General features: G+C 50.8%; 2 protein-coding genes across 6 annotated transcripts; one reads left to right on the top strand and one right to left on the bottom strand.

The window, feature by feature from the left end:
• Positions 1 to 74: 74 nt before the first annotated feature.
• On the bottom strand, positions 75 to 21096 carry LSR (lipolysis stimulated lipoprotein receptor). Of its 5 annotated transcripts, none has more exons than XM_074981268.1 (10): positions 20900 to 21096; positions 18026 to 18367; positions 10701 to 10820; positions 7313 to 7369; positions 4363 to 4509; positions 3849 to 4025; positions 3384 to 3443; positions 2618 to 2749; positions 1745 to 2325; positions 75 to 770 (listed from the first exon to the last, which is right to left on the bottom strand). In XM_074981268.1, the coding sequence occupies exons 1-10, from the start codon at positions 20967 to 20969 to the stop codon at positions 735 to 737; spliced, it is 1722 nt and encodes a 573-aa protein (XP_074837369.1). In that variant the 5' UTR covers positions 20970 to 21096; the 3' UTR covers positions 75 to 734. The 5 variants fall into 5 exon arrangements, with proteins under 5 accessions (XP_074837369.1, XP_074837370.1, XP_074837371.1 ...); XM_074981269.1 differs by having other exon boundaries at positions 2618 to 2746; XM_074981270.1 differs by lacking the exon at positions 7313 to 7369.
• Positions 21097 to 24909: 3813 nt separating this feature from the next.
• FAM187B (family with sequence similarity 187 member B) lies at positions 24910 to 27871 on the top strand. Its single transcript, XM_074981458.1, has 2 exons — positions 24910 to 25724; positions 27532 to 27871. Exons 1-2 carry the CDS (start codon positions 24910 to 24912, stop codon positions 27869 to 27871), a joined length of 1155 nt encoding a protein of 384 aa, XP_074837559.1.

Below are 27871 nucleotides of genomic sequence, written 5' to 3'. Positions count from 1 at the left end.
GCCAGTGCCCCCCTAGAGAAGGGCCCCTATGACCCATTCCCTTAGTCCCCTCCCAGCTACAAACGTTATTTAGATTATTATTTTTTATTTTCTATAAGAATCAGGAATAAAAATCTCAAACTTCACAATACAAAACCAGCTCAGCTTTTTGCAAAAGTATGTACAGCATCTGGGGTTCCACACCTCTGCTAGAACACATTTTAAGGCAGCTCTCAAAATAAAAGTTTGCCTTGAAAAGTTCCAAAGTATTTTAAAATATCCAGGTAAACATAATTTACATTTCTATGGACCAGCTGGGAATTGGAGCCTAAATAACAGGCTGCGTCCTCAGCTGCATTGATCAAACAGCACTCAACTGAGATCATGTTATATCCACTGAGGATCTGGCTCAAATACTTCAACCAAACCATTGTGTTAAAATTAACTCTAAAATTTAGAGACTCCCCCTGCTCCCGAGGGCTCCAGATTCCCCCAGTAATGTGCTGCTTTTCTGTAGCAATCAGGAGCCCCAACCCTTTCCTGACATGAGCACTGGCAGGCTACATGTGGATCAAATTCATCATAGAAGCATCAGGCAGACAAGCCCCCCAACTGTTTTGCTGAGCCTCGTGGCAGCAGGCCAACCAGTGTGCTGCACGTCCTCCACAGACGGATGTCACCATCGCAGATCCATGGCTTCTATCTCCCACGCCGGTGGCGCTCTTGGAAGTGATTGGGAAGGAATGTGGGTTCATTTAAACCACCAAGCTCTCCCTGCTGAGGTCCTGGTTCTGAAAGGGAAACAGATGCAGGAGGATTAACACAGGGCCACATCTCCTGGCCACAGGCCCACACAATCTGGGAGTGAGACTCAGCACTACCTGTTGAGCTGATCATAAATATCAAGATGTGATTTCCCAGGGTTATGGGGGGATCTAATGGCCATTCACTGGGAGAAAATCCCAAGCACTAGCATTTGGCTGCTTGGGTCCCAGGATATTTATGAGACAAGAGGAGCAAAGGACTATTTCAGAAGCTTGTCTCCGTCACTCACACATGTGCAGACAGCACAGGTCAGGGACTCAAGGGGAAAAAAACAAAACAAAAAAGGAGTTTGTCGTTTAAAAAGTTATGCTGGGTACTTATTTTGCCATCTAGTTCAAGTCTGAAAAACGGTGAGAGAGAGACACACACACACACACACACACACACACGAGATCAGTACATGCCCAACATTTCAGGGGCACATAGGGAAATGCCTCCCCAGCCACGAGTACAAAAACCTCTGTCTTTTTCTTCTTTAAATCTCTCACCAGACAGGAGACTTGCGCAGAAATCCGAAGAGGTGGCAATAGCTGGTCACTAGCCCGCGCAACCACCAGCCAGACACTGGGACTTTCAGAGGGAGGCAGCAGTGCCCTAAGTCGCAGAGTTTTGGAGTCTAGCACTCTTGGTTATATGGGGCCCATGGTCATCTGCCGGCCCCTCTTCTCTCCTCTCCTCCGAGCTGAGATGTCAATACTACCAGCTATACAGAAGTCGTGTTGCTGGAGTTATCTTACATCGATCTTCTCTCCTTAATCCACTGCCACCTTCCCACCCACACCAGCCAGCTCCCCCCTGTGGGATGGCTACTAGTGCTGCCTAGAAGGGTAGGACCTTGCGTCCCAATCCCACCCTTCTGAGCATACCATTGCCCCTGCCAAGGGGTGGGACGGCAGCTGTGGCCCCTAGAGAGACAGCGTCCCGCAGCCCAACCACTCACCCGTCGGAGCTTGCGGTCGTTCCTGCCCCTGGAAGAGACTGACTCTGTCTCTGTATATGGCGGGGGTGGGGGAGGGAAGCCATCTTCATCCCGGTCCCTCCTGTTTCCCGACCGCCCGCTGGACCCGCTGCCCCGATCCAGGTCCTCGCGGCTGCCGGCCCGTCCCTTCCTGCGCAGCGCTTCCTGCAGGATCCTTTCATCGTAGTGGCTCCTATCGTATTCCCGCAGGTCGTCCCTGCTACGGCTGCGCCGCTGGCCATAGTACGCCTCCTGCTGCCAGTCAGGGGAGCTATCCCGACGCCTCCTGCCCTGCCCTCTGCTCCGGCCTTCAGGCTGTGGGGACCAGTCACGGTCTAGGTCGTCCACAGAGTGGGAGCGGGCCCGCCGGGCATAGTGCTCCTCCTCATAGCGCTCTCCCCGCCGGATAGGGGGGAGGAGGCGCCGGGTCTCGCTGCCCTGCCCACTCTCCCCCATGTCACTGATGGGTGACAAGGGCCGGCTCCGCAACCGTCCCAACCCCTGCCGCAGCTCCTGGCGCCGGTCATCTTCGTGGAGGGAACTGATCTCACTCATCACCGAGGCTGGGAGGGGACACAAAGAGTTAAATGGGCTTCTGTGCTCTCCCCCACAGCCCAGTCACGATGCCGCAGTGCACCATTAGGGGCGCTGTGCTGTGGGAATGGGAGGGGGTTCTCCCTGGCAGTCAGGGCTGGCCCCAGCGTCCCAGCACAATGCTACAGGGAGCAGGGTGGCAGTGCTTTCCCTTGACAGGGCTGGTCCCAACGCTCCAGCATGACATGAGGGAGTGCTGTGCTGCAGGAGTCCTCATCTGCTGGGTTTCCGGCTGTTTGGAAGGAAAAGGAGGCGACTCACCTTTCTCTAGCTTGCCATTGGCCTGACCCGGCCGTGTGGGGTCGAAATTGGCCAGCTCCTTCTCCATGTAATATAGGACCCGCATAGAGTCATCCTGCTGGTTAGCCTGGATCCGATATCCACTCCGCACTGCTGGGGAGAGAGGGAGCCACAAAGGGGAGTGAGTAAAGATTCATGCCAATCCTGTTTCACTGGCTGTAGCCGTCCCTTCCCCACACCCCAACCCCGGGGGCACAGCAGCAGGGGTGAAGTGTTACATGCAGCTGTTCATCAGCCAGCAAAGGAGAATCTCATATCTAAATGCAGGGAGGCGCAATAGAATTGCTGGATGTGGGACTAGGCCACTGGGTGACTAGGACACTTGAAGAATCAACACGCTGTCTGAGCCATCTTTAATATTGATTAGTTGGCACCTCTCAATGCTCAGCGCTCCCTAGCGTCACGCTGGGGGCACGGAGTCAAAACTGACTACAAGGGGAAAGTGTCTCCCCACCCACCAGCAGAGCACCCCAGGGTTCTGATCCTGACTCCAGGGCAAGGGGACCCTCCTGAAAACTCCATGCACAGTTGGTCTCCCATCCTAGCCCCACCCAGCCCTGATCCCACTTAGCAGCATAGCTCTGGCCATGAAGGAGCTGGAACTGTGGCTGCCTGGGCTGAAGGGGATACAGACACAGGCGAGCAGTACCGACTCCATCCAGCAGGGGGCAGCAGTATCACACCACCAACTGCTAAGTCTCCACTTCACAGCCTGGCTTCTCCTTACCCGAGTTCCCGCCGCTATCCGTATCCCGCAGCAGGGGCACCTGGGAGCTGTTGCCACCAACTGCAAGGAAATCAAGAGAGACTAAGCATTGCAACAGCTGCAGCCTTGCTGCCATGATCTCCCCAGCTGCCTACCTCAGCCCTGGTGGTCCCAGCACTCCAGGTTGGCAGGATCAGGGCCCATAGTTTTACATGTGACCAAGAAACCCTCCCACTGTGCCAGGTGCAGCCCAGACACAGCAAGAGACCACTCCCACCCCACCCCAGACAGCTGAGCACTGAGAGTGTAACAAGGGCTGAGCATGCTGCTACCAGCCTGCACCCTGCCCTCACACAGCCAGGGATGATGTACATTGGCACTGACACTGGCAGAGCTCTGGCCTACTGACAGATGCCCAGCTGGGGTCAATGACTCCAGCACAGTTACGATTGGGCAGGACTTATCCGACACGGCACACAAAGTTACCAGAGCTGGCTCTGTCGTAGTCTGCCCCATAGCTGTTGTACATGGGGCCCATAGGGATTGCAGTGGCCGGGGAACCTAGGTTCACGGGGTTTGGGTGCGCGTAGATACTGGGGGCACCGACACTCTGAGCATAAATACTGGGGACACCAGCAGTGGCAGCTTTTCCAGCAACGTAAACTGAAAAGAGAAAGCAGAGGACACCTGAGGGATCAGAACACAAAGATCAGCAGATACAGCCCCCCACTGAAAGATTTTCCCAAACTTTCCTCCCAGGGCCCAGAAAGAAAACCCAGGAGTTGTGGCTCCTAGCCCACCCCCCCCTTGCTCTGGCCACTGGAAACCACTCTCCTGGAGCTAAGGCAAGAACCTGGGAGGCCTAGTTCATAGCCTACTCCCCTTGCTGTAAATCACTAGGCCCCACCACAACTAACGGGAAAACCCAGAAGTCCATCCCCGCCACCCACCACCTTTTGTAAGTTTTCCACGTGGCATGAGATAGAGGAGAAAAACTCACGAGCTGCTGGGCAGCAGCACTTCTCAGGGCAACAGGGGCACCGGATGTAGCAGCAGCAGGTGTGGGGGCAACACTGGCACCAGCAGATGCCAAGGAGGAGGAGGATGAGGAGGAACCCCAGAACCACCAGAACAACAAAGAGCCAGTCTGCAAAGAGGAAGAGGTTTCTCATTAAGGACCCAGTTGGCAACAGAACACATCCAGCCAACCACCACCATCAGGGTCTCCCTGCCTTGGGGAAACTGAGGCACACAAAAGCCAAGGTTTGATCTGGGGCTTTGAGTTTGAAACAACTGAAGAGGGGGGCTGATTTATAACAGGACCCAAGGGAAACAAACCAAACCAGATGGGAGGCAGCATGCCCTAGGGGAAGCACACTGTTCTATTCTTGGCTCTGCTGGTTACACCTCTGTACCTCAGTTTCTCCATGTCTAAAAAGTGTGGATAATAATCCTAATCTCCTTTCTAAAGATATGCTCACAGGCTCTTCTAAGCAGCTAGCATTATTATTAGGAATTTATAGTGGATACGAAAGAACCACTAGGGGATCTTGCACCAATTTAAAGGCCCAGATAGAACCATTCCACCTTGCTGCACAGCCCCACTTGAAAACCTCCACCAGCAATTTCTTACCTGCAGCCCAGACCTGAGGGCTAACTTAACTCAGTCCTTTGCGAAGATTTCAAGCCCTGATTCGGTAGTTGGGCTACAGGGGAGCTTAGAGAGACGCCAATCTCAGTTGAAAGACTCCAAGGGCTGGAGAATCTACCCTCTCTGAAGCAATCATTTCCCTGGGAAGATCTGCCCCTTACAAATCTAGACCAGAAGTATTACTACTTCCCCCAAACACCAGATCTCACTTGCCTTTTTATGATAGACTAAAGAGCTGCCTGGTCCCCAAAATTTCCCTGGCAGGGATGTATTGACAGACTAGCATCAAGTGACCTCTAAACCTTCTCTAAGAGAAACTCCACAGTTCAAGTCTCCTTCTAGCAGGGTTGATTGTCCCTGTGATTATTCTGAAATCCCCAACCCGACATCTGCTCTCACCATCTCCCAACACAAAGACACAGTGAAGTGGGGAAAGGCAGCACATACAAAACAATGCCATTCAGTACATGACTGGCCCACAGAACTCACTGACACAAGATGCTGCTGAGACCAAAAAGTTAATAAGGTCTGGCCTGCACTGAAGGGTAGAGCCAAATTAAAATATGCAACTGCAGCTTCATTAATTAAATAATTGGAGTTAATGTACCTTACTTCCAGCTTCCACTCAGTCGCCACTGCAGGTCAATGGGAGCAAACGCTCCCGTTATTTCCCTTACTCCTAATAATGGGCAGAAGTACTGGCACCAACAGCGGTGCCCTGAGAGTTTGATTTAGCTCACCCCTACCAGGCATATTAAATCAAACTCTGGTAGATCGACCGCAGCAGCCTCCATCTCCCCCAGAGTGAACACATGCCCTCAGATCCAAAGAGGGGCCAGGTGACTGGTCAGCCTTTGCAAGGCCCCAGCATTCGTCTTAGAAAGCGAAGTCTGAGTGTGGCAGGCAATCAGCTTCAGAATTCCAGGGAATATTCTAGGCATTGCCTGGGAAGAATCCTATTGATCTTGGAGGGAAGCAGAAGTCCAAAAAGGTGGAAAATGGAGGCCCCAGAATTTGATTAGCAAAGATTCAGCTGAAAGCAGCTCTGCAGTGATCTATAAATCAATGAATCAGTTGCTGGTGACATTCACACAGACATACACCACATTAACCTCCCCAGGCTCAGCATCTAGATGCAGTTTAACATATTGACACCCTGGATGATCAGTGTCTCAGACAGAATGGCTGCTAGTCCCTGCCGGGGGGTGGGGGTGAGGGATTCAGTGATCATGGGAGCAGAGTCCCTGGCATGGGGAGGTGGAGGGAATCTTTGCAACAGTATGAGGACAAATACACTGAAGATTACAAGATGCTTAGGCAGGACAGTGATGGAGCCAGATAAATCTTCACCATGGTCTAACCCACTTCCACCAGTAGTCTGGAAGGAGGAGGGGGGACCAGGTGGTTTAGGGCATGGGGCCAGGAGCCAGGCTGCTATCCCTGGCTCTGGGAGGGTAGGAGGGTCTGGGCTGGGAGGCAGGGTACATGATCATCTCTCCCTTGTGTTCTACCACAAGGTGACCACAATCTAAACCCTCCACATCAAGGTACCAGGAGATGCAGGGCTGTCACCTTGAGTCTGGCCACTTTGATTTTATCCACATGGCATGTTTGATGGAACACTGTCCTCACTGAGTATTTTTGACTTGGCTTTACTCCTTAGGGCAAGGATCAAAGTGTTCTACACGAACATATATATTTTGCACACAGCACTGCTGGGCAGACTTACAGTATGTTATAGAAGCCTATGGACCCCTAACCAAATAAAAGATGAACACTGAAACAAAGTGCTTTGATAGGGTATATTTCAGCATGCTGCCCTGACTTGGGGAGATGGGAGCTGAATTTAGAATCATGTCTTTTCCATTCTGCAGGAAATGTGTTTCCACGAGCACTTTCAGAGACTCTCACAGCACTGCCACCCTCTGCAGGACAGAACCACATCTGGGTGATATTATCTATACATTGATCATTAATCATTACCTCACAACAGTTGTTTGGGTACCCAAGTCATTGCCCAGCGCTCCATGGTAAGCACTGTATATTTCTTTTGCTATTAGGTTTATTATGATCGCAGGTAGGAGCCCTACTCTTAGGCCAGGACCCCACTGCGCCAGGTGCTGTACAGACAGAAGACTCCCTCAAAGAGCAAGTTAAAGCCCCTTTAGCTATTTCGCTTCTCCCACCAGTTTGTGGCCTCCTAGCTCTGCCTCAATCCTGATCTACGAGTAAGGTGCAAGGCATAAAAGCTAAGTGGTGGCATAATTACCCCTTCTCCCCAATTTAGTAAGGCAAGTACCTTCCATGTGCCCTATCTGAAAGCCTGGCAAAAGCTCCGAGACCTCGGATGATTTGCCTATGGGACAGAGAGAGAAAGAGAGAGAGAGAGAGAGACAAGGAGTTACTAGAGATACAGGCAAGTGCCATAAAGGCAAGCAATTTAAAGTCAGCTGTGATATAAGGGTGAAGATTGTAAACAGCATGCTGGCCCAGGTGGACATGCAAACTAGCACTGGGTGTGTGGTGCTTTAAAGAGCTCATGTGCACAGGAAAAGAAATTCGGGCTGTAGCTACAGCTGGGTTAACCCTGCCAGCAAAGGAGATCACTGCTGACTGAGCCCCACCACACAGCACTTGGTACCAAGAACAGAGGAGAGACCAAGCGCCTCTTTTTCCACTTATCTAGCCACAAATCCTCAAGCCAGGCTTCCAAACGTCTCAGCTGCAGTGTCTGACTCCTGCTGTGGTATGACCTGGAGAGGCAGTCAGGTGTCAGTGGACACACATCTGACGTGAGAAAATCTTGCTTAACCCCTGGGGTGAAGTGGAGCCAGATGTTACATACTCCAGGAAAGAACCAAAGCCAGGGGGTTTAAGTCATAAACCCGCAAGGCCCTGTTCGTCAGAACTCTCCAGCTGAATCCAAGATGGATTTGCCTATAGATCCACTGTGTTCTCCCGGACCTCCACAACTGGAGCCATGACTGTTTGGACCCATTGCATATTATCCAGAGCAGGAAAAAACTCCATCCTTCTCTTCCAAGTGCTCCTCTCTGGCCTCAGCCTCCAGGCCTGCAACAGTGCCAATCCCTCTGCACCAATTAATCTCTCTCTCCCATTCCCCTCTCCCTATGTCTTCTAGAGTCTGTCTCCCATCTAGTCTGCACTCCCTCTCACTTCCAGGCAGTCCAGTCCCTCCTGATATGCCATAGTGGCTCTGGGGGGAGGTACTGGGCAGCAGCCCTGTCTTCTGGTGGGGAGATTATACATGCATCTGAGCAGCCATCCAACCAGGACACCTCTTATCCCTACAATGGCCCAACCAGAGAACATGACAGTGCTAGGGGCAGGTGGGCTCTAGGACAGAGACAGCTGGGGCATCAGGCCACTGTAAGGAGACATCTAAGTGGGGTGATGGGAAATTACAGAAGACCACTCCTTTCAGCTCAGGGGTCCCCAGGTGCAGCTGTTCTGAGGGAGGCCCCCAGGGCTGTGGTGGCTCAGAAAGGGTGCCAAAAAGCATCTCCAGACATGGCAGTATTTTGCCCACCACTGAGCTCTTCTGCACTGCTGCATTGCCATTCTACAGAGAGGAGGGATGGATTTGCAGATGAGATAGAACCATGACTCCCAGCCCCATCTAGATCTCCATAGATGAGCAGCAGCCTTCCCCGCTATCCCCTCGTGGCAGGGAGCGGGAGCACTGCTAATGGGAGTGATGCACTGGAATCAATTACTCAAGTGTGGGGAAACGCAACAGGATCAGAGTCATTACATAGCTAATTACTATTAGTGACAGAGAGGGAGCCGTGCTAGTCTATATACTATCAAAACAAAAAGCAGTCAAGTAGCACTTTAAAGACGAACAAAATAATTTATTAAGTGAACTTTCGTGGGACAGACCCACTTCTTCAGACCATAGCCAGACCAGAACAGACTCAATAGTTAAGGCACGGAGAACCCAAAACAGCAAGCGAGGAGGACAAATAAGGAAAAAAAATGATCATCTGATCTGCTCACCTTCATCATTTTTTTCTGATTTGTCCTCCTCGATTACTGTTTTTGGTTCTCTGTGCCTTAAATATTGAGTCTGTTCTGGCGTGGCTATGGTCTGAAGAAGTGGGTCTGAACCACGAAAGCTCACCTAATACATTATTTTGTCAGTCTTTAAAGTGCTACTTAACTGCTTTTTTGTTTTGCTAATTACTATTAGGTCATGGAGTTCCCATGCCTCAAGCACTGCCCTGTGTAGGTGGAAACAGGCAGGATATCTGGGGATAAGAGCATGATCAGTAGCAAAAAGCTCCTGACTCACGTGGATAACAAACTGGACAAGCCAGAAATAGAACCCAGGAGTCCTGTTTCCTAGGTGTCCCCCAGACTTTAACCTATCAGGCCGTACTCCCCTCACAAAGCTGGGCTAGAACCCAGGAGTCCTGTCTCCTAATCCCCCGCTTTTAATGCGAAAGAGCCCATCTCTCTCCCAGGGTAAACCCCACTTCAGAACACAGAACCCTCTTCTAGCTCCAGTAGGGAAGCTGGATTCCATCTCCATGCCTCCTGCTAGCAGCCCAGCCAGCAGCTTTACAATACAGGCAGCAGGGGAAAAAAGCAGCTTCACGTGACTGGGAAGGGAGGATGGTAAGTCACCTCCTACGCCAGCTGGGAGTGTTGCATGATGATGAGCACTAACTGGGAGGCAGGGAACCTGGGTACTGTGCCCACCTCTGCCAATGGCCAACTGTGCTAAATGGACATGTCCCTTGGCCTGCATGCATCAGCACCACAGCCCATCCTCTGTTTCATGATAAACTCTGGGGAAGGCACTGCGTCTCCATGTCGCCAGCACATGGCATAACAAGTCCCTGATTTCAGCAGGGAGCAGGGACCATCTCTAGCTGTGTGCCTGTGCAGCGTTGGCTGGCACAACTAGACCATAAACACTGAAGTGACTGCTCTTTATGAAGCTAGGCCAGCCGTGCTGGGCAGACACACCAGCCCACAGGTGTCATGGGATGGGAAGGAGTTAATTGCAAACACCAGAGAGGTCAGAAGTTAATACAAAGGGACTTTGTTGGAAGCTGGTCTTAGCTCCTGCTCTCTAAGTCCCTTTGTATCCACTCCTGTCCTCTCTGCTATCTGGTGCACTGGGAAGCTGACACTTCTGTTTGTGGAGCTGAGCACACAGCGCAGGGAGGAAGGGGTTCATAAGGAAGCTGCATGGAGCAGAATCAGAAGGGCCCCTGAAGATGAGGAAGGAAGCAGGAACTGCACGCAAGCAAGCCATCTCGGTCTGCATAGACTGCAGGAGTCACCACTTCTCCTTTCAGATTACTCTCTTCCTAGCCCACAACACTGCTCATGCTTCTGGTGCTAAAGCCACCTTCGGGGAACTTGGGCACCAGGTAGAAAATGGCATGCACAAATTTGCCAGTGACATTTAGAAAGGGAAGGGGCTGCCTATCTAGCCCAATACCTGTCCTGGCACAGACCCTTGAACCAATCTTAGAGCCCTGCTGTCCTGTACTAGAGTGGTGAACCTATCTAGCCTTGTGTCCCAACTCCTCTCCACCATTCCAGGATTAAACCATGGGCCCTATCTAGCCAGTATCTCATCTGAGTGCACCCCACCCACCCCAGTCGCATTAGATCATCCCACTCCCCACGTCCCAGTCCTTGCCACTTACCCAGCACGATGAGCTCAGCGTAGGCCTCATTGTTACCTTGCAGGTCCTGTGAAGACGTGACAGTGCAGTAGTACACACCGCTGTCGCCCCAGGCTGTCTGGTCAATGCTAAGGTCAGCATCTGCGAGGGAAACAGATGAAGGCAAGCTAGAGAGACCAGAGCCAGGGTGGGAAAACTGGAGGCACAGGCTAGTGTGCAGAATGTGTCTCCAAGCAGGACAGCCAGGGCACCAAGGAGCATAATCTCAAAGGCACTGGTGTTCAAGGGTTAGAGCACAGAGCTGACACCTGGGTTCTATGCCCAGCTATGGGAGGAGAGCAGGGTATAGAAGGTTAGAGAAGGGAGCCCATTATTGCTGAGATACCTGCCAAGGGGAGGGTGTTTAGAGACACACCACAAAAATACCAGGATCCCTGAGGACAGCTCTCTGGCCAGGACAGGAAGGGAGACTAGGTAGACACAATAGCCCCTGCTGACCTCTGTGTCTGTGGGGTGAGGGAGGTAAGACAACACAGGTCTGGATTATCCAGGGCTGGCAGGAACAAGTTGTGGAGAAATTAAAAACAGAATCCTCCCACAGGGCTCACCGGCTGCAGTCACCACCTGCTGATCTCAAACAATAGTGCTTCCACCAATTGAGGGCTTTAAAATCTGAAATGAACACTAAACCCTCAAGTACACACATAAGCCACCACGCCTTGCTGGCGGAACAGACCAGAGCAGCAGGAAACCATGGAACTAGCCCTTTTTATCTCTGAAGTTCACGATTCCCAGGCACACACAGGACCCAGTGTCCCTCTCCGCTGGTCCCTTAGACAAGGAAATTGAAAAGCATGGTTATGCTGCAGTTCTGGTATCTCTAGTTGTGTCTGGGTTTCCCCACCTGCGAAATGGTGACAATGATACTGACCTTCCCGATAAAAAGATCTATGGTGAGATCTCATGATGGAAAGAGCTACTGATTACTATAACCGCAAGTCTGCACTTGTTAGCAACTCTTAGTTCAGGCCCACATGCACAACTAGGTGCATCAGTAAAAACAGTTTTACCACGATACTGGCATCTCCTCAGGAGCTTGTTGGTACCGTTGTCAGAGATCACAATTCTGACTAACAAATCTTAGCTACCAAGTGTGTAGTGCTGATGTAATTCTCCTCCAGCTACCGCTATGTCAAGCAACCTGCCCATGTAGCTCAGCCCTGAGTTATACATAGTGAGGCTCCTAGAAAGACTGCTCTTACTCCAACTGGTTTACAGTTTAGTAAGAGAGATAGAATACAGAGTAACGGGGCTATCAAAACAAGAAAGCAAGCACTCTTCACCAAAGAATGAATGGACACAGAGCACACATCAAAAATCTCCAGTTACACAAACCTGTCAGACAACACTTTAATGGAGTGGGCCAGTCTGTTAAAGACCTGAGAGTCTGTGTTCTACAGGAGAGACTTTAACAATCATCTACAGAGAGAATTTTCAGAACTAACATTTATATTCAAATTCAACACATTAACACATGGTTTGAACAGGGACAGCAACTACCTGACTCACTACATCTGATGAAGCTGGTCTTTGTCCACAAAAGCTTATGCTCCAAAATATCTGTTAGTCTACAAGGTGCCACAGGACTTCTTGTTGTTCTCGAAGATAGACTAACACGGCTACCTCTCAGATACTGACCCATTAGAAGGGCTCTTTTACATACTTTGATGCTTGACCTAAACACTTAATTTCCCACCTTTCATCCCCGCTCTTGTTCTTCTATCTGAATTGCTAACAATGATAATTTTTCTGATTTGTCAACCTTGATAATTTTTAGATCTCTGTGCTTTATATATGGAGTCTGTTCTGGTAGGGCTGTAGATCTGAAGAAGTGGGTCAGTTGCACGAAAGCGCATCACCTAATACATTATTTTGTTAGTCTTTAAAGAGCTGCATGACTGCTTTGTTTTGGTTTACATTTTGTTACAGTTTATTCTGTGTTTGTACAGCACCCTGTACAATGGGGTCTGGGCCATGGCTAGGGTACCCAAGTGCTGCAAATAGTACTCAGAGCCCTTTACAAAACACATCAGTATCATTATACATGTTATACAGGTGAGGAAACTGAGGTACAGACAGAGGCAATAATTTGTCCAAGATAACCCAGCAACCCACCAGCACAGCTGATGCTGGACAGATTTGAGACAAGATTTTTCAGAAGTGTCTTGAGATTCTGCACCTAACTATTCAGAATGTTCTGAGCTCCAGCTCTCAACAAAAGAAAGAAGTCAGGTCTCTGTAAGGAGCCACTCAAATCACTGCTGCTTCTCAAACATTTCAGCCTAATAGTAACAGAGAATAAGCCATGCTAGCCTATACACTATCAAAACAAAAAGCAGTCAAGTAGCACTTTAAAGACTAGCAAAATAGTTTATTAGGTGAGCTTTCGTGGGACAGACCCACTTCTTCAGACCAAATATTGAGTCTGTTCTGGTCTGGATATGGTCTGAAGAAGTGGGTCTGTCCCACGAAAGCTCACCTAATAAACTATTTTGCTAGTCTTTAAAGTGCTACTTGACTGCTTTTTGTTTTGGTTTCAGCCTAATGTATAGCCTGGCTGTGGGGTGTAGCAGGTAGCACACACTAAACTTGGGTTCAAGACACCTGGGTGCTACACCCAGCTCTTGACACGGACCTGCTGTATGAACTCAGGCATGTCACTTCACCTTTCTTGTCCAAGCTCTTGAAAATGGTCAGTTTTAGGCATAGGTGCTAACTCTGTGGATGCTCTTGGGATGGAGCACCCATGGGAAAAACTGGTAGGTGCTGAGCCACCATGCCCTGCACCTCTCACTCACAGGTGGCCCCACTGACCAACTACTCTCCCCACCCTCCTAGTGCCACTGAAGCACCACAAACTGTGATTTGTGGTGTTCAGAAACCTCCATGACGGAAGAGGAGCTGGTATAAGCTCATTCTGGGGAGGAGGCGTGCGTGCTGGGGTGAAAATGGGGAGGAGCCTGGGATTAGGCAGTGGGTCCAGCAATCCCCAGTTTGACAGGAAGTCAGCACCTTTGGTTTCAGGACGCAAAATCTGACTCTGTTTGACAAATTTGGTTTAGGATATTGCTCCATGTCCATTAAATCATCTTGTACCTTGACAGCTCCTCTCATCTGGCCTCCTATGTAACATAGGCTAGGAAGCATGTATTGCACTGCAATCCAGCCTGTACTCAATCTCTCTCTCTCTCACTCACACACACTCCACCATTTGCCTGGGGACCTCATTCCAACAGCTCATCACACTAGCCGTAAAACTCGCACCTTCTTTCTAAGTGAAATGTGTCTGGCTTTAATTTCCATACACTGGCTCTAGTTCTACTGTTCTCCTCTATACTGAAGACCTCAATAGTACCTGGGTGCCGTTCCCCACCCCCCCATGAAAAGAGATCAAATCACCTGCTGATCTTCTGGATAAGGTAAAGAGTTCAAGTTTTTTCACACCTTTACCATCAAGCCTTTTCCCCAGCCCCTAGATTGTTTTTGCAGCTCTTCTCTACACTCACTGCAGTTTTTCCAACATCCCTTACAAAAATCACTGGTCAGAGCTGGACACAGCTTTCCAGTCCTGCTCTCCCCGATGCCAGCAAACCTTTTACACGTCATGAACAAGCAATCTTCCCTGCTGCTCCAATACACTGAGCTATGCTGAGCTATGGGATCCAGGATACTAAATGCTCACCATGAAATCCAGCTGTGATGCTTAGCAGCCTATCTAGGACATCACTAGGGTTCTGACCTAACTGGTTCCATTTTGCTGACCTGCATCTACAGACAGTTTTATGAGTCTCTCTCACCTTTCCTGCCCCAAATGGCAATCAAACCTTCACAAAGCACTGCAAGGACTGAAAGTGTTTTATAAGGGAATCAATAGAATTGTGATCAGCTGTAATTAGGGTTAGGATTTAACTGCTGGGTAGTGCTAACAGACAGATTAGGAGTGTTCCACTCTGAGCCGGCTGCATTTTAGTAAGTGGAAAGTGAACCAGATAACTTTCAAAACATTACATGGAAGATTTTTGCTGTATGAATCACACACCAGTTGGACCAGGTTATGAGAGAGCTCCTGTTCTCACAAAAATGCCTCTGGTAAGACAACACAAAAAGAAAAGGCCTGATAATTGAACAGTTTGGCTGGAGACATCTGGAGCTCAGCTCCAGTTGGTTTTAGACACACAATCGCAAAGCAGAGAGTTTTGCAGTGGACTTTTGACCCACCATAACACAATGCAGTTGATTTGCTCTAGTTTCACAACGTAAAAGCAGTAGAACCTGAAAACATTTGTACTGGAGTGCAGCCAACTGAGATCAGGGCCCTGTCATGCCAGCCACTGCTCACATGCAGTCCCTGCCCAAGCTGAGATCAGGCCTCCACTGTGCTGGCACAACAAGCAACTCTCCCCGCCCCAAAAAGGTTCTGGTCAAACCAGACAAAAGCAGGTTCATTACCCTCACATGGGGAAAACTGAGGCTGGATAAATGATATTCCAAGGTCACACAGGAAGCCCATGGAAGAGCTGGGAATCACAGGCTCTGATTTGCAGATTTCCTGGGGATGGGGGAGGGGAGGAGTTCAACCCACTGCTCCATTTTAGGACCTACTTCTGTTCCACCCCTGCCCCTGCTCTGCCCTTTTCCAAAGGTGCCCCATATTCAACTGGGGACCAGATAGTGCAGGGGAGGTTATGCTGTAAAGGGCAGGTCACATTTCCTCCTACTGCATCCAGATTCAAGGCCACTGTGCTCTCCTTGCCCCACAGTACCTAGGGGGCAGGAGGCACCTTGCTCTCCCTCCATGTTCTGTCACTCTCCCTAGCGAGCAGGATACCAGGCCTGGCGCAGGAGGGAGCTGCTTATAATGCTGGTTCCTCGTGGCTGCTGCTTCTCATCTTCACCCAGCAGTTGCCTCAGAGAGCTTGGCTGCAGGGGAGGTTTCCCCTCCCCCTCTACACTTGGCTGTTACGGACCACAGCACCCAAGCAGGGGAAGGGAGCAGGAGTCAACTCCCTAGCCAGGCTCTCTCAGGCTGCTGCCAGGAAGGGCTGCGACATAGCATCTCAGCAGCTGGAAGGGATTGGTCCCATCCCTTCCTCTCCTCCGAGGCATCCCCAAAGCCTGCCTTCTGCTTCTCCCCTGCCCCCTTCACCATCAGCTGGCATGCTGGAGGTGGGGTGGGACAGTGGGAGGTGCAGAGGGGAGGAAGGAGAAGCCATCTAGTACTCAGCACCCACCCTTTTTCCCATGGATGCTCCAGAGTGGGAGAACTCAAGAGTCAGCACCTACACTGCGAATTGAATCCAGGAGACCAGACTCCTACTCTATGCCTTAACCACAGGACCAGCACCCTCCTGCCCCTTCCTGATGGAGCCCAGACCATCAGATAAAAGTGTACTCAGCTTAACCAGACATAGCTGCTCTGAGACCCAGATGCAGGACTATGAGTGGTTAGAGCTGGAACAGGACCCAGGAGTCCCAATCACTCATGAGGGACTCAGCATCCCCACTCAAACCCAGGACAGTGCCGTGCAGCTATGACAATGTGCATAATGATCAAAAATCCCCTAGTATTTTTGGAGTTTGGCCACAATGCTCCTTCTATTATTGGGAGATCAATTCTGTCTCTAACATCTCCACTGTTAACTTCCAGTCACGTGCTTTGCTACCTGCACTAAACTCTCTCCTGTTGCTGTCCACTGTTCAGTGTTGTGTTAAACCCCAGAGGTGACTGCACTTCTGTGGTGGAGACTGTTCCAAGAGCTCAGCATCAGCCCCTTCTTTTCACACCTTCCACTTCAGTTTCAAAAACACAGCCAGAGTAGTTCCCTCCTTCAGGAACACAACATGCCATGTGCATGAGCAGGAATGATCTCAACTTGGAATTAAGACACTTAAGTAGGACCTAGGATAACTGTTCAGCTGGTGCTTTGCCACAGGTGCCCTGAGAGATTTCGAGCACATTACAACATCACTCTGTGCCTTTGTTTTCCCAGCTGTAAAATGGGGATATATTTTCAGATAGAGCTCTGTGAGGCAGGGACAGTTTCTCACTGCCTGTGGAGCACTACAGCCCCACTCTCAGCTAGAGTGCAAACTGCCCTCATGTCTCTGGCTGCTACCATCATACATCTACTAAATGAGTAGTGCAAAAAGCCCCCACCCCCTCCAAACACATACTTAACTGGGGTACCCCTAGGCCTCAGCAGAGTGCATCTAATAAGCAAGCATGCAGCAGTCCCTCTGCTTCACACAAACTGAGGGTGATGGTGACTGGGCACATCTCAATGCACCTAATATTGTGGCGTGGGGGAGGAATAATTTTTGATGAGGCCACTCCAAGAATTTGTAAGTGGTCAAGGTCCACACTCTGTGATATTAATGGGGGAGGTGCAGGGTCTGGGATGAAAGATGAGTGAAGGAAGGGGTTATGACCTGGGGCAGGAAATTGGGACGTACAGTCTAGGAGTGGGCATGCGTGCGGGAAAGGATTTTGACCTTGGGGAGAGATACAGGTGGGAGGGTGAGGTCTGGGAAAGAGTTGTGACCAGGGGTAGGGGTGCAGAGTGTTTGGCTTATGGCCTGGAGCAGGAGAGGGTTTTGTGACCAATGTTCCCTCTAATTTTTCTCATGAGCAGAATAAATTTTGTTGTGTGCCCCAAAACATGGCCAATATGCACCAGCAGTAAAAACACATACCACCAGCTGTGGGGACAGTGCTAGTCACCTGGTTGGCACCTGATTCTCTCCTGGGCTGCTGCCCGCACGCACAACTTACAGGGAATACAGGATATGACCTGAGGCAGGAGTGAGATACCAGGTAGGGATGTTAAATCCAGTTTAATTAGTTAACCAGTTCAACATTACATTTAACCAATTAGCTGATTAAAGGGGTGGGAGAGGCGGCCAAGGGCTGCTCTGACTAAGATGGTGCAGCCCCCTGCCTGTGATGGGCCCCACAGGGCTAGAACAACTCCCACAGATTAACTGTAACTGGTAAGTCTCATTTGTTTAGGGCAAGGTTTACTGGTTAATTGGTTAACATCCCCAGTGCTAGGCACAAGTTCTGGCCAGGAGGTGCTTACCCACGAGGTGGCTGCTAATGCTGCGTGCATCTCTGCATGCCTGCATTGGCCAGCCCTCTACCTGGCACAGATCCCACCATCTAGTGTGTTACCATAATAAACTTAACAAGCCCCTCTTCTGGTACAATGCCTACCGGGCATGCCACCATAATCTACCTAATAAGCAGGCAGTTAATAAAAAGACCTCTGTCTCTCCTGGGAACCTACTGTTGGTGATAGTGATCCGACGTCCCTGATAGAAGTCCCCCAGCGTCACAGCATTGCCCTGCTTGGTAGCCACCACCCGCACCGTGCGCGTGTTGTCCTGGCACTCCACATAGGGGTTGTAGCCAGGGTTGTTCTGCTGCAGCTGGCTATTGATCTGGTTCTCCTGACTGCTGGGGTTGAAGGCATCGGCCAGACGGCTCCGGCAGTAGGATTTATACTTCCAGGTGACGATGGGTGGCTGGGTGGCTGAGGTCTGGTAGTTGCACTGCAAGGTGACAGGCTGGAAGAGGATCACCACATTGAAGGGGTTCTGCACAGTGACTTGCATCCCATGAGCAGGCCCTGGAAGGGGGAATGGGCAAGGTCAGATCAGATGCGGTCATGGGTGGAAAAGGGAGTTATACTACGGAAGTGAATGACAGAGCCAGAGAAGAATTCAGGGCATCCGGATTTCTAGGTGCCCTTGCTCTAACCACGAGACATCATTCCCCTACCAGAACTGGAAATAAAACCCAGGAGTCCTAATTCCCACCCCCTGTTCTAACAACTAGACTACAGTCCTGTCATTCTAGACTTCAGATTTCCATTACAGTAGTGGAATCAGAGCCATGACATCTAATTAAACCAGATTAATGCCCCTCCTTCCCCCATTTCCCATTTTGAGAGTAAACAGCCATTGAAGAGTGCAGGGTAAGAGGTCTCAACTGATAAGTCAAGCTTTTAGATCATACCTCTCAGGGCTCCTCTAGCACTGCCACGGGAACAGGGTGTCAGCCCTCTTCAGGTGCTGAGATCAGCAGGACAGAGTTAAGGGATACATAGGAAGGCAGCTCAGTGGTATTTCAGCACATCTGTGACTGAGCCCATCACAAGCCATTTCAGGGTCAGCTCATTATTTGATCTCCATCATTTCCATGGTCCATGAGCCATTCTATGACACATCGAGACCCTTACCAGCCCAACAACACCTGGCCTCACTGCATTTAAAATAGAAACATCTGGCACTTTTGAGAGTCATCAGTTATTAACCCACATGGTCTCATATCTAAGGACCGCTGAGATACTGTATTGGTGAGTGACAGAGCTAGGAACAGAACCCGGGAATCCTGCCACCCAACTCCTTCATCAACCTCCTAGACCCCACTTCTCTCCCCATATCAGGGCTAGAACACAGAAGACAACATGGAGTCTCAGATGTAACAGGTCTCACTCCCACAGTGAGAAAACAAAGCCTCTTCTAGCCTGACACCTGTATCAGCCATTTTAAAACCACCCACACCACCACTGGCCTCAATGCTTTCCAGGTCACAATACCAACAATGTTCTCCATGCACAGCACTGCATGTACTCCAATTAGTGGGCAGGAGAAAAGCCAGGTTCCTGATCACACCAGGAACAATGCCAGGACACAGGAATCCACGCCCCACTGAAGAAGGGATCCTACCAGGAGATCTTGGCTAGGTCTGTCTTTCGCTCAGAGATCATGTGTTTTCCCAGCCCCTTACGGCCACATCAACCCTAGGGCTACAGGTAACAACAAGCCAAACAAGCCAATCCCCTGACACACAGCAGCCAGTGGGGAGTTTCGGCAGACATGAGCTCACCAGGACAAGGCGGCTGCCCTTCCTGGAATAGGCTATGCTTGTATCTCTGGCTTAGGGTGCACCCAGTGCCAGGAGGAACTATACTTAGGTGACACTCCACTGTTACTTCATTTGGTATAGGAAGAACAGGCCAGCAGGCACGAAACCCAGGGTTGTGGGAAAGGTAAGAGCAGAGGAGGAAGCTATTTTTGGGAGCTTATACTACCGGTTTACCTTGGAGGGAAAAGTTAAACACACACACACACACACCCCAGATAGAGAAGCAGACTGATTAAACAGAGCTGGGTGGGGGAAGAGATAAAAGGACTCCTACAGTCTCTGGTTTCACCCCACTACAATGGAGAAACTCCTCCATCCAACCCATGAACTTGCCCCCCCCCCCGCCAGCACGTGGGACCTCAATGCCCGTGCCCCAATCTACCCATCAGCCCTGCTACATGAGAACCCCCTCCAGTCCAGTCCCCACCCAGCCCCACCTGCTACGTGGGAGCCTCCTGTCTGGCCCTGACCTGTGCCCCACCCCCACTATGTAGGATCTCCCACCTTGTGGTCCCAAACCTGCCCTCCCAAACCCCCCTAGATGGGACTTCCCCTTCCAGTCCCCAACCTGCCCCCCATCCCCATTATGTATCCGTCCTTGCAGTCTCAACCTTTCCTCCAGCTCCTGCTACGTGGGACCCACCCCCCGACTCAACTCCTGAATTGTCCCCCCACTGTTCCCACTAGGTGGGACACCTCCCCCAGCCAGCCCCCAACCTGTCCCTCCTCTCCCCACTAGGTGGAACAACCCCCCCAGACAGCCCCAGCCTGTTCCCCAGCACGTGGATCCCCCCCCATCCAGCCCGACCTGTCCCCTCCCCATGGGACACCCCCATCCAGCCCCAGACCAGCCCTCCCCACCCCCATCGCACCCTCAAGCCAGCCCTGCTACATGGGACCCCCCACGCAGCCCCAAGCTGCCCCAGTAGTTCACGGGAATCCCTACACGCCCCCCTACCCCGTAGCACGGCAAAGGGCAGCCCAGGGACCCAGTCTAACCCCCCCAACCCATGCAATGGGGGTACGGCAGCCCCAGGCCTGAGGGAGCCACCGGTGGGCGTGGCTAATTCCCCCTCACACTCTGCCCTCCAATCAGCCGTCGAGTTTCCGCTTTCCTACCCCCTGCCACTCGGGGCAGGAGACCCCGCCGCCCGCCACTCCCCGCCAGAGGAGGGTGGAGGGGCGAGAAGGAAGGGGTATAGCGCCGCTCGATCCCCGGGCAGGGCCTCACCTGGGAGCCACACGCCGCCCACAAGCCACACCAGGGCCAGCAGAGCCGACGAGGGGACGCGGGGCTTCATCCCCGCCTCACCCAACCGACCCGGGGCCGGCGGCCGGGTGGATTCGCTCGCACCGGGGTCCCGCTTTCCCAGTTGATTCGCTCCCGTCCGACTCCCCGTTGCGCCCGCTCCCCACTAGCTCAGGTGCTGCCGCCGCGCCCAAGGGCTAGGACGTACCAACTCCGCGCGGGAGGGGGGGGGGAGAGAGAGAAGTTCCTCTTCCTGCCCAGCCACCCTTCAGACGTGGCCTGTCACCGTCGATTTGATCATGTCTTCGACTCAGGGGAGTTCCCCTTCCCCTTTAAAGCTAGGGATTAAATAAATGTCCCACCTGTCTCCTTGCCTCCCCTTTTGAAAATGGTCCGGTCCGGATACCCCAAGACCTCACTAGGGGCAAACCAATTTGCACTTGAGGAGTTGGGAATGAAGTTGGTTGGTTTATCCCCCCGCATTCATGACAATGAATTGGCCCAGAGACACACCCTAGACAAAGGTGTGGGAGAAAGAAAAGTAACTTTAAAGCGGGGGGGGGGAGGGGGAGGTGCTGCTCAAGCCATGAGATGCGACATTCCCTCCTTTCTGAAAATAAACTAAAGGGGTGGGAGAAACCACTGCAACTTCTGAAAGGGGGCAGATCAAGCAATGCTATCTACGCTTTACGAAAATGGACCAGCCCAGGAGCACACCCTGGGGACGGGGTGGGAGAAACCAAAGTAACTTTTCAAAGAGGGAGGCTCACATTTCCTTTGTTCACAACTCCATATTAACTACTGACAATGGGCCATATGCTCTGTGACTGAACGAACTTGGTCACTTTGGCCCTCCCTTTGACTCAGACTCCCTCTTTAAACCTTCCTCTGGAACCCCTCGACTCATGCATCTGATAAGGCAGGTCTTTACCCTTGAAAGCTTAGGCTCCAAAATATCTGTTAGTCTATAAGGTGCCACAGGACTTCTTGTTGGTTTTTTTTGGTTGGCGACCTCCCTGATACTTCTCAGGTTTCCTTATGGTAGTGGACTTGTTCAGGTGCAAACTAGAGAAAGGTGGGGGAGACACCAAAGTAACTTTTAAAAGGGGGAGACTCAATCCCTCCTTCATAAAAATGGAGTGAGCCAGAGATACACCCTCAAGAAAGAGAAAAAGCAGTCAAGTAGCACTTTAAAGACGAGCAAAATGGTTTATTAGGTGAGCTTTCGTGGGACAGACCCACTTCTTCAGACCATAGCCAGAACAGAACAGTTCTGGTCTGGCTATGGTCTGAAGAAGTGGGTCTGTCCCACGAAAGCTCACCTAATAAACCATTTTGCTCGTCTTTAAAGTGCTACTTGACTGCTTTTTGTTTTGATAGTGTATAGACTAGCACAGCTTCCTCTTTGTTACTATTCCTCAAGAAGGAGGAGGGAGAAGCCAAATTAACTTTGTAGAGGGGGTGAATTGTTCTTCAAACAATAGTGTAATATTTTTCCATTATAAAAATCAACGGTCCCAGATGCACCTCCTATATAAAGTGATGGAAGAAACCAAAGTTACTTTGCAAAGAGTGGGGGGAGAACTTGCGGCTCACAATGAATAGTACCCCTCACATAAATGGGACGTGGACTGGCCCAGGTGCAGCCAAGCAACTAGGCTAAGTGGGTTTTTCTCCGTCTTTATGGGGCTAGTAGCGCTGGGATCCGGGGCAGAGCTACTTTTGGCCTCGGGCCCAGAGGATTCTGGGAGACCCTCATGTTGTTTACACACATTATGAAAAAAACGGTGAAGACTTTAGGAAACAAAATTGGCATTGAAAAAATTTTAGAAAAAATATTGGGGTGGGCAGCTGAAACTTCCTAAACTTTTTTTTTCAATTCAAAAGACATTTCCCAAACTTTTCCCACTATCAACAAATGGTTTTGAAAACTTTTTTAAAACAGAATCTGAATTTTTCTGCTGCTCAATGCAAATTTTAAAAAACTTTTTCCATCTACAAAAGCGAACTTCAAATACTTTTTTCCCATGTAAAGTTTCAAAAACATTTTCCATTAATTATTTTTTCCAAAATTATAATGAGTTTTGAAAAATCCGTGCCCTCTGAGGAAGTCTTCAAAACATTTTCTCCTCCTACAAAAATTTCCAAAACATGTACCCCCCTATTAAAAATGTTTTCAGAAACTTAGCTCCCTGCTCAATATAAGTTTCAAAAATGTTTTCCATCTCCCAAAACAGTTTTAAAACCCTGTTTTTCTATTAAAAAACATTTCTAAAAGTTTTCCCCTTCCAAAAAAGTTTCAAAATGTATCATTATTTATTGTATATAGATTGATGCAGGACTTTGTTGCCCTAGTCTAGTTGGACTAGATAACCTGTTGAGGTCTCTTCCAACCCTGATCTTTTAAGATTATATGGACATCCAATTTGCCCTATTTATTTTCTACAGAAATTTTTACCTGAGAGGCAGAAGTTATAGAAATTTTGAGGGGTCAGAACTTTCAGAAATCCCTTTTCACTGGAGAAAAACACTTCAAAATTTGTTTGTTAGAGGAAAGAAAAGTTTTGAATGGAAAAGGTTGTTGTGAAAACCTGGGACAAAATTATTTTCCATCTTTGCAGAGAAAACATTTTCTAGAACTTTTGTTGAGGGCTGAAAAAGCATTTGAGTCTTTTTTTAGAGAGGGGAAAATTAATTTAAGGATGACAAAGTTCGGGAAGGTCATTTTTGGAAGGCAGAAAAATGTTTGGCGAATCCTTGGAATAGTTTTTGAGAATGATTTTACTGAAGATAGTAAAGGTTTCAAACACTTTTCACTGAAAAAACTGTACAGTCCCAATACCACAAACATAAGCATATGCTTGCAGCAAAATAACTCCACTCCTATTGGGCAATCACTTAAAGTTAAGTCCATGCTTAAATGTTTTCCTGAATTGGTGGCTAAATCAGGAGTCACTCTTCTGACTTCATTAGAGTTACTGTAAACAAAAAACAGAGAGGTAGCCATGTTAGTCTGTACCTCTGAGGACTACAAGAAGTTCTGTGACACCTTATAGACTAACAGATATTTTGGAGCATAAGCTTTTGGGGGCTTATGCTCCAAAACATCTGTTAGCCTACAAGGTGCCACAGGATTTCTTGCAGTTCTCTAAACAAAAACTAAGAATGGCCATATTGGGTCAGACCAAAGGTCCATGTAGTCCAGTATCCTGTCTTCCAACAGTGGGCACTGCCAGAGGCTTTCATTTAGAGTGAAGAAAACAGGCAATCATAGGGTGAGAAGGGACCTCTGGGGTTGTTGAGTCCAGCCCCCTGCCCAGAGCAGGATCAACGCCAACTAAATCATCTCAGCCAGGACTTTGTCAAGCCTGGACTTAAAAACCTCTAGGGATGGAGATTCCACCACCTCTATAAGTAGTGCATTTCAGTGCTTCACCACCCTCTTGGTGAAATATTTTTAACTAATATCCAATCTGGGCCTCCCCCATTGCAACTTGAGACCATTGCTCCTTGTTCTGCCACCACTGAGAGGGCTGCTATCTAACTGCATCTTGCTCTTCTGCAAACTAAGTAAACACAAATCCAAAGCTGTCAACTAGTTAACACAGGACTTGAACCCTTAACCTTACTAGTAGGAGCACCCCCACACTAACCAACCAACCAAGCTAGCTGGCCTCTTGCAATCACAGCCTCCTTCTCCCATCCTTCAGTCCCAGCTTCTGTCAGGCAGTGGCTAGGGTTGCACATGTGAGACATTTTGAATGTGCATGTGTGTATTTGAGATCAGCACCCAGCCCTGCCCCTGCTGCAATCAGGGGGTGACTCTGGATTGACTCCAGGCACCTGAGAATCCAGGGCGCTTTCTCTGGGGCTCTCCAGCTGGCTCCTGCTGTGCCAGGGCAATTATGATCTCACACGTTACTGATGATGTCACAATGAGGTCAGCAAGCAGTTGCCTCCTGTTCTCGCCTCTGGGCTTTTGCCAGCCAGCCATGCACGTCCGAGCAGTGGCCCTGAGTTTCTTCTTTCTCTTGATCTGTGCTGGGGCCCATGGCGACCCATCCCAAGGCGTCTCCCTGCCCGCATCCTGCCTCCCAGGCCGCCCATGCACCTTGGCCTTGATCTCGGACAATCCCGTGACCCTGAGGTGCCCAGGGGCTCCCCCACAAGTCTCTTGGCAGTACACGGATTCTTCCCGGCCTGGGGAACGGCCAGCCACCTTCATCCGCACTGGGCACCCCTTGGCACTCATTCTCACTCGTACCAAGCTGTGGCGGCTGCGCTTGAAAAGCCGCCTGCTCGGGGGCGACCTGCAGATTCTGGATCCCAGCGTGGAGGACTCGGGCATCTACACCTGCCGCCAGGGCGACGCCACGCTGGCCTACTACGAGGTGGATTTCCAGGACGCCGGGCGTCTCCACGTCAGTCACGCAAGCCTGGGAGAGTCCGCCCTGGCTAACGCCACCGTGAAGCTGGCTGGTGGGGCCCTGGGGCAGCTGTTCACCGCCTGGGCACACTGGCAGCCCTGCGACCGCTGCGGAGGCCCTGGGGAGAGGAAGCGAGTGGGGTTCTGCTATGCCCAGCTGGCGTCACACCCCAAGGGGCCCCTGCCGTGCAGGATGGCCGGGCAAGGGCTGCCCCAGCGGGGGCCGGAGCTGCGGGTGGAGAGCTGTGAGGTGCCGTGTGACAGGACCTATGCCCCGGGCAAGGATGAACCGAGCAAAGCCTCGCTCCTTGTCATCACCCGCTACCGAGCTGTGCCCCGAGCTCGCCTCAGGCTGAGGTGCCCAACAGCCTCTATTTACAGGTACCATGACCTGCTGGGGAGACCTAGGGCCCACGCAGCCAGGTATTCCCACTCACCATCCCTGGATCAGAGCCATGAGCCCATCTACCCCAGTATCAGGCCTCATCCCTGCCACACAAAATCAGCCCCTTGAGCCCATCTATCCTGGTATAAGGCCTCCCTCCTAGAGTCCCAGATTAGACCCATAGGCCTAACTCGAGTGATATCCCACCACTACCCCATCTCTAAAAATCCGTCCCCTAGCAGTGTAGAATCTGGCCCCAGCCAATGTGACTGGGGTTAAATCCAGACAGCATGAAGCTGGAGGCATCCCCCAGGCAGGAATGGGGGTGGATTGGAAGGAGTCAGAAGGAACCTGGGCCCAGCATGTTTGCACTGAGCTGGTTCCTGTGTGGGTGTTGTGATACGGAGCCAGGTTAATCATTCACCGCTGCATCGAACTTTCACCTGCTTGAAACAGGAGCTATGGGAACAGGGGACAGTATGGAACAGGGGGGTCCCAGCCCTGTGTTAGAGGGTGCCCTGCCACTGAGAGCAGGATGGGGCTCTTCCTTGGCGGTCAGGGCTGGCACAGTGCTCCAGCAAGAGAATGGCTATGAACCCCAGCATCCTGGCTCCAAAGGAGTCTAGCTCCTGCTGAGGGGATTCAACTCCCACCTCTGGAATCTTCGGACTGCCACCCACTAACTTCACCCCAGATGCTGAGAGGAAAATCACATTCCTCGCTAACTCATTCCCTGGATGCTGTTTTCTAGTAGCATCCAGTGGTGCTAGTACTCGTGATTTTTACTTTATTTGCCGAAGTGGATCTTGGCCCACAAAAGCGTACGCTCCAAAAAATCTGTTAGTCTATAGGATTTCTCATTATTTTTGCAGGATTTTACTGCGACTCATGATTTTCCTAAAACCCTCCAATGCTGGAATAATTTCAGTCCTCAGGCCTCTGAGCTTTCATGGGAAAAAAACCCCCAAACAAAAAACAAACATTGCTAGCGCTGGTGGGGAGGGCCAAGCCAAATTCACAGTCCATTTTGGTCAGTTTCACAATCACAGGATTTATGGCTGATAGGTGGGAGAATAACCTACTACTGCTGCCAGTCAACCGTGCCTCTCCTGATGGCTCCAGCACTGTTGGCTAGGGTTCCAACCAAGCACTAATCCTGTTTGGGTGGGGTCCCAGCTCCAGCATTGGCTCATAACACATCAGTGCAGACAGGTTTAGCTACCAGCTACAGACGTCTGATCCCACCTGTGCTAGCCTCAGACTGGGCTTAAGGCTCTGGTGAGATTGTCCTCCACTCTTGTGGGGCTGGTAATTTCATCTTGTGCGGGCCAGATGCATCTCAGGGAATCTCTCTCTGGGGAAGTGGGAGGAAATGACTCATATTTTTGCTGCCCTTTAATTCCATAGATAAGCACAAGGGGAGGGAGATTTCCAGCTCCTAGACCCTCCCCATGGGCCAATTTAGGCCCTCCCAGCCCTGCCCCGCGTGTCTCTCCCTTGAGGGTTGGTCAGGCTCCATGAATAGCCAGACTTTGGCCTCTGGTGATGAGAACAAGGGGGCTAGTTGAAATGGACAAAGACCTGTTGAACTCATTGCAGCCAACAGCCTCACAGGGACAGGCCCCATGTCTCATTCCCCACCCCCTGAGCCAGCCAGTCCATGACCGTCGGGCTGGATCGGGGCCAGTACTCCCCAGAAGGGTAATGCTTTACTCTCAGCCCTGTGCCTCTAGACACCATCCCCTCCCAGAAGCAAGAACCCAGGTGTCCTGGCACCCACCCTGTCTCTCTGTCTTCCTCCAGCCCCGTGTACTGGCAGAAAGGCCCCACCACCCTGACTTGGCAGGACCTTCATCAGTGCAACAGCTCCATCAGCCTGGACCAGGCGACCGGTGGCGGGACCCTGCTGCTCACGGCCTGGAACCTCACCGACGCTGGCTATTACCAGTGCTACGTGGGCGGGCAGCTGGTGGCCCGGTTCCTGGTCACTCCGCCCAGGACACCAGCCCCTGCCCCAGAGCTGACCCGCGCTTACTCAGCCATCGAGTCCCTGGTGGTGGGGCTGTCCATCTTCCTCATCTTCCTCCTCTTCCTCAGCATTCTGCAGTCCTGCCGCAGGAAGCCTGGAGCCATCCTGGTCTGA

This window comes from Carettochelys insculpta, chromosome 30, assembly GCF_033958435.1.
Source record: "Carettochelys insculpta isolate YL-2023 chromosome 30, ASM3395843v1, whole genome shotgun sequence".
Taxonomy (NCBI): domain Eukaryota; kingdom Metazoa; phylum Chordata; order Testudines; family Carettochelyidae; genus Carettochelys; species Carettochelys insculpta.
Note: the sequence above shows the minus strand (reverse complement) of the source record. Positions and strands in the feature narration are given on the sequence as shown.